General features: G+C 49.5%; 2 protein-coding genes across 3 annotated transcripts in view; both read right to left on the minus strand.

Annotated features, from left to right (window-relative positions):
* Positions 1-6,136, minus strand: part of ATP6V0D1 (ATPase, H+ transporting, lysosomal 38kDa, V0 subunit d1) — a 40,343-nt gene extending 34,207 nt beyond the window's left edge. Inside the window, exon 1 of the mRNA XM_005876388.2 lies at positions 5,919-6,136. Coding sequence (XP_005876450.1) covers positions 5,919-6,048 — 130 coding nt within the window. The 5' untranslated portion in view covers positions 6,049-6,136. The remainder of the gene's footprint in view (positions 1-5,918) is intronic.
* Positions 6,137-6,626: 490 nt separating this feature from the next.
* On the minus strand, positions 6,627-10,122 carry AGRP (agouti related neuropeptide). Of its 2 annotated transcripts, none has more exons than XM_014547812.1 (4): positions 9,367-10,122; positions 7,535-7,664; positions 7,280-7,365; positions 6,627-7,070 (listed from the first exon to the last, which is right to left on the minus strand). In XM_014547812.1, exons 1-4 carry the CDS (start codon positions 9,403-9,405, stop codon positions 6,888-6,890), a joined length of 438 nt encoding a protein of 145 aa, XP_014403298.1. In that variant the 5' UTR covers positions 9,406-10,122; the 3' UTR covers positions 6,627-6,887. The 2 variants fall into 2 exon arrangements, with proteins under 2 accessions (XP_014403298.1, XP_005876460.1); XM_005876398.2 differs by lacking the exon at positions 9,367-10,122 and adding an exon at positions 7,786-8,327 and having other exon boundaries at positions 6,630-7,070.
* Between the last annotated feature and the right edge of the window lie 438 nt (positions 10,123-10,560).

Consider the following 10,560-nt stretch of genomic DNA (forward strand, 5'->3'; position numbering starts at 1 on the left):
TCTCTGCCCATCCACTCCATGCACTGTCGTCAGCTTCTAGCCCCTCTCTCCGCTATTCTCATTAAAGTCGCCAATGACCTCTGAATGGCAAAACCAAATGGAAGGCTGCCTGGCCTTCTTTTTCAGGTCCTCTCCGGTGGCTACCCGCCTCTCAGGGGCTGCCTCTGGCCTTCTGGCGGGACTGTCATTACCCCATCCTTGCTTAATTGAAGCCTTTCCTGGGGGAGGGTCTCATCTTGGGCCTCTACTCTTCTGACTCTATACTCTCTCTTGGGGTCAATGGCCACACTTCTACCTTGATTCCCCAAGCTGTCTCCCAAGCCTCCACAGCTCCACTCAAACACAGATCCATCAATCCCATTTTCTCACTCCTTCTCCAACCTGTTCCTTCTACATTCCACCAAATTTCACTCTGCCACCTACACAACTGCCTAAGCCAGAGATGAGGGTATCAGCCTTGACTCATTCTTCCTCAGCCTCCTTATCTAACCCTCCAGTCCTCTCAATTCCTCTTCCTAAACTTTCCCCACAGTGCTCCCTGCCAATGCCTGAGAACAGACTGCCATCATCTCTGGCCTAGATTACTGTAAGACTCTGCAAAATGTTCTCCCCACCTCCAATGCGGCCCTTTCCTCCAATTCACTTGTCTTTTCTTTTTTTTTTTAATTTGCTATTTAATTTTTTCCAGATTTGCTTTAAACTTACAAATTAAGTATGGTGTACATAAATATTAACTTAGATAACCACATATTATAAGGAAAACAGATATATGGACCACTGCAGAAAAATTATACATTTTTTTAGAAAAGAAAAAAACAAAACATGTAACGTAAAATATGAACATGAAGCCATATCACATAAAAATAAAATTACTCTATCAGAAGTGATTTAAAATTAAATCTTTGCGGAAGTATTTTGACTAATTCAATGAATTCAATGACCAACAACTTCCCGTATTACACAGAAACAAACCACAAAATCATCTAAAGTTTATATGCATTATCAGTTCTTAATGCAACCTCAAACATTTTACTAGCAAGTTTGATTTCCTTTTGAAATAGGCTTCTGTACATACGCATTTATGTATCACTTTTCTTTTTTTAGTGGACAAGTTTCCAGATGTTTATTGCCAGGACCTTCTGCTCAGAGTGAAAAGAATGTCATGTTCCTCTCCTGCATCTGCCATCTTGATCAGAAGACTCTCTCCAATCCGCTTTTAAAATTACAAATACATTCTCAAGTCCAAGTCCCACGGTTTTGCCCTCCCATCAGCTGCGCTCAGGGAAAAGCACTTCCTACAGCTTTTGCAACGCTCCCAGAGCTGATCTCTGGCTAACTTTCCAGTCACACCATAATTGGTACTGAATGACTTGCCACTCCTGGAAGACACCAACCACATTTGCATCTGCAGTTTCATGTGACCGGTGACTGGGCAAGCCCAGCTTGGAGTCTCGCTTTCTTCTTCCCATATGAGACTGTCTCTTGTGAAATAATGTTGAAATGCAGAAGGAGGTGGTGCAATGAATAGAAAACAAATGACTCGGGACAGAGAGGGATAAAGTGTTCTGAAAGACAGCCAGCATATCACACGTGGGAGCTCTTCAACAAAGCTCCCCAACTGACTAACTCACGGGCTCTCCCCTTCCTGAATGTTAGTCATGTTTCTTGAGAACAGGAAGGAGATGTCCTGACTGGCCCAAGTGTCAGGCAGTGCCTCCACTCCAAATCTGGAACCATCACCTGAGTTGTGGCTGCATAATCCAGCAAGCTGTATGCTTTTCTGTATGTCCACAGTTCTGAGTAATAAAAGAGCTAATCCATAGAAAAATCCTAGAAATAATGACCAACCCAGTAGCAGTGAGAACCCTCTGGACTCAGATTGTGGTCTCTAAATATCAGTTTTCAATAAAAAGAGCCAGGCCCCCTAAGAGAAATGATGACTCTAGGTCTGGTTCAGGAAATGTACAAAATAAGATTAGAACATATTGTCATCCAGAAATAGGGAAACCCTCAAAGTGTACAACAAGCATGTCAAACTCGCGGCTGGCAGGCCCCGAGTTTGACATGCTTGGTCTACAAAGTTGTATCCAAAGGACTTGGCAGGCTATTGAATAAGCTCCCATGGCCAAGGGACAATTTGAACACCACAACAAATATATTAACATCCATACTGTGTTATGATACTAAAACAAAAAGGAGAGCAAATAAACCTCATAAGCATCTTTGGAGAATGTTAGAAAACAAACTCATTATTTTGAAAGCTGGTAAATATGAGAAACAATCAAGCATTTATCCTGCCTCTCCTAACTAGACTGAATTTCAGAGTAACCACGTAGGTGATTACTGAAAGTTTCCAGGTATAAAGGTATTCAAACTAGCAATTGCAGAAGGAAACACAGAATATCACCATTTTGCAAGCCCTACTGAAATAATTATTCTAGGCGATAAATATCAATGATTCCTTATGTCACAAAAAGAGAAACAACTAGGTATCTTGTGCCTCCCAATGGAAGTACAAATATTTCTTCTTAAATATTCTTTTTAAAATCAAATATATTGCCCTGACCGGTTTGGCTCAGTGGATAGAACATCGGCCTGCAGACTCAAGGGTCCCAGGTTCGATTCCGGTCAAGGGCATGTACCTTGGTTGCGGGCACATCCCCAGTAGGTGTGCAGGAGGCAGCTGATTGATGATTCTCTCTCATCGATGTTTCTAACTCTCTATCCCTCTCCCTTCCTCTCTGTAAAAAAATCAATAAAATATATTTTTTAAAAAAATAAAATAATAAAAATCAAATATATTGCCCTGCCCGGTTTGGCTCAGTGGCCAGAGCGACGGCCTGCACAATGACGGGTCCCTGGTTTGATTCCAGTCAAAGGCACTTGCCCGGGCTGCGGGCTCGGCATGCAGGAAGCAGCCAATCAATGAATCACTCTCATCATTGATGTTTCTATCTCTCCCTTTCCCTTCCTCTCTGAAATCAATAAAAATAAAATATATATTTTTTTAAAAAGAAGCGCTTTCCCTGGTTCATGTTAAAAAATGCTACATTAAAAAAATTTTTTAAATATAATCAAGCCTCTGTATCTAACCACCAATTTACAGGAAAAACAAGGGACAGGAGAACCTATTAAACTAGACAGCAGGGGTAATCAGCAAAATTGAGATGGAGGGAAAATCTACAAATTAAATAGCCAGGCTTCTTCAATAAATAAAAGAAAAACTAAGAGAGACAGAGAACCTATATATTAAAAGACTTGACTTTGAGACAGCATGAAGGGACCTGGAGAGTATTATGCTAAGCAAAATAAGCCAGTCAGAGAAAGACAAGTATCACATGATCTCACTCATATGTGGAATTTAATTAACACCTTGGGATACTGCTACAGACCTCATTAGGCACCACAGGCTTCCTTGGTGTCCCCTTCCCATCTTCCTCCCCCTTCCCCTGGGGATAGGGAGGCAAAAACATCCACAACAAAGACCTGGAGGCCAGGCCTCTGCTGTCACCTTTAGAAGCAGAGGAGGCCTTTCTGTAGAGGGCAAATTGGAGTTTATGATCACTTCTTCCTGCTTCTGGTTATCCTCAGCCTCTGAAAGTCCTCATCATAGAAGGTCCCCAAAATCCCAAACTCTATTTCAAGAAACATCTAGGGAAGCAGCACAAACAGGAGCTGTAATTGGGTAGAGGGAACAACATTCTAGGCTAGCAAGGCCACAGAGAAGTTCTATGATGGGGTGCTACTGGGGTTGGGCCTTAAAAGGTGGGAGTCACAGGGCTTCATGGGGACAAGAAGGAAGCAGAACCCAGTCGATGTGGCTCAGTGGTTAAGCATTGGCCCATGAACCAGAAGGTCATAGTCCGATTCTCGGTCAGGGCACATGCCCGGGTTGTGAGCTCAATCCCCAGTAGGGGGCGTGCAGGAGGCAGCTGATCAATGTTTCTCTCATTGATGTTCTCTATCTCTCTATCCCTCTCTCTAAAAATCTATGGAAATATATTTTTGTTTTTAAAAAAAAAAGGATGCAGAGGGATGGCAGGTGCAAACTGTACTGAAAACAAGAACTCCCATTTACCCAGCACTTACTCTGTGCTTGGTGCTGGGCTAAGTATTGCACACATAATAGTTTGTTGACATTTCACAACCTTCTGAGATAGGTACTGTTAATATATTAGATGAAGAACCCGAGGTCCAGAGGGGTTAAATAACTTGTCCAAGGTAGTCCAGTCATCGGCAGAGCTGGGATTCAAACTCAGATTTGTCTAACTCCGAAGTCCACCACACTATGTGCACCAAGAGCTGGGGGCATGGCTTGTGTGAAGGTAAGTAATATGTGTGAAAGAGCAAGGGAATCCCTGAAAGTCATGCTAAAAGTCTGTATTGTGGTCCACAAGGGGGCTATGTCCCAAGCACTATTATAGGAAGAATGGCCTAATATGTTTGTGGAGGATGGCGTAGGGTCTTGCTGGGAAGATGGGAACCCTGTGGCCTCAGAAGCTGGGGGACGGGTAGGGTTAAGGAGGAGTCAGCAGCATGAGGAAAGCCTTGAGAGAAACAAGTTTCCCAAATGTCAATTAATAATCAATGGAGTTCACCTTCAGATCTAAGCAAAGATCTTCCTCCAGTGCCAGTCAGTCCACAAAACTCACATTAAGTATCAGCTGTGTGTCAGACCCTGCCCCAGAGAGAGCCCCTCTGTTTCTCCTTTTCCAACAGTGAGGAGAATTAGGTTGCTGGTAGGCTCCTACAACCCAGCACCCTAAATGCTCTCCTCTCCTTCCTCACTTCCACTCCCATAAGGGAGGTGAACAACCTTTTTTTGTACACTTATGCTAAAACCACAAAGTCCACAATTGTATTTTAACTTCAGGAAGTTTTAAAAATTAAAGGTATGTTTTTGCATTATTGCAAGATAAACAAAAACTGGGGGTTTTCATTGAGCTCACTTTTAACCTCAATACATATTTTATTTGAAATTTTTCTCAAAGGGTGAATCATCGGGTCATCTTCCCCTTCTAGCTACCATGAGACTTAGCTCAACAGTAAACTTGGGGGTCTGGGATGGGGATTACATCCCAGCCACTGTGTCCTTCACTACCACCTGGGAGGAGGGAGAGGAGGCAAAGACTGGAATCAGGGGCATCTCTCATTCAGTAAATTTGATGCAACTGTGCCTCGGGGGTCCATTCCACGTTGAAGCTGCGTGGGCTGAAAGGAAAAGGGAACTCGGACTCTCTCACAATTTTTGTGCTAGGAAAACCCTATCTCAACAAGCATCCTTTTCGCTGAGGTTTTTTGATTTATTGGCCAAATCCATTTATTGGCCAAGGACTTCCCTGATTTGCAGGGCCACACCTTGCTCTCTCAAACACTGCCTTCAGAAGACTGCTCAGCCAGTGGTTCCGCGATGGGGGGAAACTCTAAGCAGCCTCAGCAATTCCCCAGGAAGGTTCACCCCTCGGACAAGGAGAAGACACAATGATCCCCCAAAGCCCTGGTGTACGTGTTACAAGGGAAGTGGGGGGCTTTTCCGTTGCCACGGGACAGCTCACTCTGGCTACGTCAGGGTAACAAGACTTGTATGGGCACATCTCCCACCGACCAACCACTCACTCCCTAGAGACCCTCGCTTCCAAACTACATGGGGGCCATAACCGGGGAAGAGACGGCCCCAGCAGAGGCGAACCACTGAGGTTTTAAAGCTTTGTTTGCGTTTAGGCCTGAGCCGAGCCGCAGCTGGAGGTAGATCCCCTTCCAGCGACCCCGCCATCAGCCCCCGATTCCGAACGAAGCCTCTCAGGCGCTTCTAGAACCCCTGCCATCGGCTTCCCCGCACAGAACTCGGAACCCTCAGGCCCTCGCTAGCCTCCTCGCCGGCCTTTCAAGGCCGGGCACCCCAGCCCGCCGCGGCTCACCCTCGAGCGTCTCGCACTGCACCAGGTTGAGGTAGTCCGCCTGGCTGAGCACCCCGGCCTTCAGGCCGCGCACCAGTCCCTCCAAGTAGCCATTGTCCACATTGAAGTATAGCTCCGGGAAGTACGACATGGCTGCTGAGGGACCGGAGAAGCCCGACCCGCAGGCAAGCAGCGCAACTCCAAGATCAGCTGACTCGGCGCCCGCAGCGTACTGTCAGGCGCATCAGGTGACACGCAAAGAGGGTCACGTGACCACCGCGAGGCGGGGTTCTGAGTGGTGCCCTTCTTCCTGGTGGCTTCTAGCGGACGCACTGCGCAGGTGCGGGCTGGGACGGCCCTCTGGCGCCTGCGCGCAGAGGGAAAGAGCGCTTCTGGCTCCCGGCTGGAGCCGCTTGGAGTGTCTAAGACCGGCCGCGCGGTGGTGCCCGTGCCGTGGAAATTGAATCGGGTCCCCGAGCTTTCCCCGGTCTGGTGTATCTGGCGCTATGAGGGCGTGCGGAGTGAAGATGAGAGCTATTTATGCTTGGAAATATTCCAGACTGTGGAGTCCGCCTTCCCCCGAGGGGAACAGGTATGGCAAGGGCGGCCTTCGCTGGGGGTCTCACATCGAGTTAGCTGCAAGCAGGTCCTGGAACCTAATGCTTGTTCGCCAGAAGTCACAGCCCCTCTCCCGCGCCATGCCCCCTGCCCCTCTTCCCCTAAGATTCTCGAGGGCTGAAGAGCGGCTCTCCTCTGCTTCCCCAACGGCGCCTGGTGCCCTAAGAGTGTGCGTATAAGTAACTCAGATGATGGGGTAACACAGGCCCTGGGGTAGGTATGAGGTCTCTAGACTTGGCGGCCTGCCATGACCTACCCGCTCCAAAGGCCACGTTCGAAATAATGTCACAGCCTTGGGGTTGGTCCCAAGCTTTATTCACGCCCCCACCCCCACCCCCACCCCATCACAGCCCCGACCCTGACGTTGACCAGTTAGGTGCGGCTGCAGGGGTTCATGGCAGTACCCAGCTTGCGGCAGTAGCAGAAGGCGTTGAAGAACCGGCAGTAGCACGTGGCACATGGGTCACAGCACGGTACTTGGTGTCCCAGACAGGACTCGTGCAGCCGCACACAGCGACGCAGGGAGCGTGGCTCCCGTTCTTCCGGATCTAGCGCCTGCAGGGATGCGAGAGCATGAGCCTCTGAAGGCAAGTCCAGGGACCTCACTGCCCCATGCAAGTGGGATGGCAGTGGAGCATGGGGGTCTGCAAGGTTGCTCCAGGTAAAGGCGGGCGGGGAGTGTCAGGTAATGGAGAGTGGGAACCATGCCCAATGTGCCCTCCCAAGGCCTGTAGCCTCACCCCTTGCCCTGAACAGTCAGTTACCTCTGCCAAGTCCTTGGCCTCCTGCAGCAGAGCCTCTTCTGCCTGTTCTACAGCTGTCCTCTTCAGCTCACGCCTCAGGCCCAGATCTGTGACAGATGATGTGAGAGCAAAGTCCCCCCACCCCCTGCCATGCATAGAACGCCCACTTCCCAGGCCTGGGGTTGGGAAGAGAGAAGGAGGGCTCCTACCAGACTGAATAGTTTGTGGCCAGAGGGTATCCAGGCCCCACCCAGACCCACCCCTGCCCACACTGACCTGACAGCTCTGAGAACAGGGCCTCGTCAGGCCTTCTGATGCCCTCCAGGGGTGCCAAGCTCATCTGGGCCCCCTCCATGGCAGGCAGTGCCAGCAGCAGGGCACAGCTCAGTATTGCAGTCAGCATGGCCTGGCTCGGCAGGAAGACCCAACAAACTTAGTCCGTCCTCATCCCTGGATGCACCCTCTGGGTGCCCTACCCCCAAGAGAGGCCCCAGAGAATAGGAATCTCTGCCCAGCCTGAGACTTACTTCTGCTTGCTGGATCCTTGCCCGAGCATTCCTGGCCACCTTGTGCCCTCCGCTTATATAGCAGAGTCTAATGAAGGGCCCACACGTGACTATTCCCTGAAGCCAGGATATGAGGGGCCTTCCCCAGAAGAGGGGACGTACAGTTTAAGCCTCTCTCCCTGAAACCTGAGTTTTTGGGTGCTCTGTAAGAGGGTGACCACCTCCAATTGTGTGTGAGGTCTCCAGGAGCCAATTAAAGTTTGGGAACAAGATAGGGTGCCCAGGGCCCCCGAATTTTGACAGGACAGGGACCCGTTGGGGGCAGGCTGGAGCCATTAGCAGTAACAAGGCAGGCAGCCCTGAGAGCTTAATTTAATTTGTGGGCCCGGAGATGCTCAATCAGACACTGTAGGGCATGTTGTTTGCTTTGCTTCCAGGAACTTGGGTCAAGGGCATTGAAGGGGGTGATGGGCCAGTGGCCAGAGTGAGGCAGAGGTGGGTGCAGACCTAGCGTCCTGGGGGTTTTTTTTGGGGGGGGGCGTGGAAGAGAGAAACCCACCTAGCCAACACCAGCCCCTCCTGCTTCCATCCCTGGCTCTTCCTCTCTCCTTCTTCTCCCTCCAGGCCTTTTCAAGACCCCCACCCCTTCTCCTGTCCCCAAACCCCTTTCTGCCTGGGGTTCCTGGAAGCCAAGGAAGCAGAACGGTCTGTTCCCTGGGTGGGCGAGCAGCTTCAAAGTAAAAAGCTTTCAAGCCGCCTGCCTCATTAGCGCTAATGGTTGCTCCCTTCCTCCCTACATGGTTAGGCTCTGCCCACGTCTGGGCTCAGCAGCACGAGGCTGTGGTGAGGACTGCCCTTTTGTGGAGATGGTGGGACACACAGGACCCCTGCCGCCCCTCACACACTTGCCCTTCAGGGAGAGGGATGCAATCTGAATCAGCTTCAAGGCCTCAGTGTACAAAATGGGCTGGCCCAAGGCAGCGGGAGGAGGAGGAAGGGGCTGTTTGTGGCCCAGGTTCACACAGGCTGTTCTGACCAGGCAAAGGCCTGAGGAAGTTCCCTTAGCAGCAGGTGGAAATCATAGGTTGTCATCTGGGGCCCCTTGGCCTGGTGCCAACACCAACAATTGGTGTTGGGGTATGGGCTGCATGCGGAAGAGATGCTCCACAGAGGGTGGCCCTGTGGCAGTTTCTTCCACTGATGTCTGGTCTAGGATCAGGTTAGCATTGGACTCACTTGTGTTTGGCTCAGGGTAACAGTCCTAGGAGCTCAGGGGGTCCCACCGCTGCTGGGGGTGGGGGAGGAGGCTGGGGGCTCCGGGAAAGCCTCTCTGAGGAGGTGGTCCCCGAATAATCCAGCAAAGGTCCGGTCCCTGTTTCTCCGCTGGCTATTTTGGTGACTCTGTCACAAAGCCAACCTGGTGTCAAGGCCTCCTTGGACACTGAGCTTTCTCTGCAAGAGGCTGCTGGGCCTGGTGGCCCACCCAAGGGCTTTCTCTTCTCAGAGTGGTGCAGAGTGAAGGTATCTGGCGCCCATGTGTGACAACATTCTGGTGGGGGCCACTAGGTGTTAGAAAGGGCAATACATCAAATATGCATATACCTGAGGCATGTTCCCCAAATTCTTGTGCATTGGCCCCATCCTTGGAGATTCTGGCCGAAAAGACAGTGGTGGGGAGCAGGGACTGCGTGTATATTTTAGAAAGGTGCCCGGCTGAGTTGCGATGAGCCTGGTCAGCACACGTGCTAAGGACAGTTCTTCATATTCTAGGGCGAGGCCTCCTCCCACTCAGGCACTCAGGGTCTTTACTCACCTACGGAGCAGTGACTGTCGTCAGCTGGGTGTGTGCACACAGGTCTCTCAGCCCCATGAACAGTGATAGACAAGGACTGAGGCACTCACACAGGCAGCCGGGTCCCTGATCAGGCCCAGTGGGAGAGACAGTCAAGAAAACCATCAAAACATAGTGGGATGATCAGAGAGATATAAACATTGGATATTTGATGACACTAAGGAAGAATTGTGAAATTTTTTTAGTGGTGATCATGGTGTTATGGTTATGCTTTCTTTTCTTTTTCTTTTTTTATAGGACTCATCTTTCAGAGAAACATAATGAAGTATTCACTGATAAAATGATAGGAAGTCTGGAATTTGCTTCAAAATAATCCAAAGTAGGGGGGATAGTGGAGGTGATATAGAAGAAACAGAATTGTTCATGGGTTGGTAATTGTTGAAACTGGGTGATGGGTACATGGGCTATATTATCCTATTATGCTGCTTTTGTTTATGTTAGAAATTTGCCATGATGAAAATTTAAAAGAAAAGAAAAATTAGCCCTAGCTGGTTTGGCTCAGTGGATAGAGCATCGGCCTACGAACTGAAGGGTCCCAGGTTCGATTCCAGTCAAGGGCACATGCCCGGGTTGTGGGCTCGATCCCCAGTGGAGGACTTGCAGGAGGCAGCCGATCTGTGATTCTCTCTCATCATGGATGTTTCTAGCTCTCTCTTCCTTCCTCTCTGAAGTCAATTAAAAAAATATTTTTAAAAAAAGAAAAGAAAAAATTTTAAATGCAGTGGGATAAGTGCTTTCATAAAAGAATGCCCCGCCAAAACCGGTTTGGCTCAGTGGATAGAGCGTCAGCCTGCGGACTGAAAGGTCCCAGGTTCGATTCCGGTCAAGGGCATGTACCTGGGTTGTGGGCACATCCCCAGTAGGGGATGTGCAGGAGGCAGCTGATCGATGTTTCTCTCTCTCTCTCATCGATGTTTCTGACTCTCTATCTCTCTCCCTTCCTC

Source organism: Myotis brandtii, unplaced genomic scaffold, assembly GCF_000412655.1.
Source record: "Myotis brandtii unplaced genomic scaffold, ASM41265v1 scaffold486, whole genome shotgun sequence".
Classification (NCBI taxonomy): Eukaryota; Metazoa; Chordata; class Mammalia; order Chiroptera; family Vespertilionidae; genus Myotis; species Myotis brandtii.

Bases quoted from the DNA above. Each gene is read 5' to 3' on its own strand.
- AGRP (XM_014547812.1), bottom strand. From the start codon at position 9,405: ATGGGGCCAATGCACAAGAATTTGGGGAACATGCCTCAG. The intron at 7,665-9,366 runs GTATATGCATAT...CTGCCGAGCCAG, and splicing joins ATTTGGGGAACATGCCTCAG to GCCATGCTGACTGCAATACT. The intron at 7,071-7,279 runs GTAACTGACTGT...GCATCCCTGCAG, and splicing joins AGGCCAAGGACTTGGCAGAG to GCGCTAGATCCGGAAGAACG.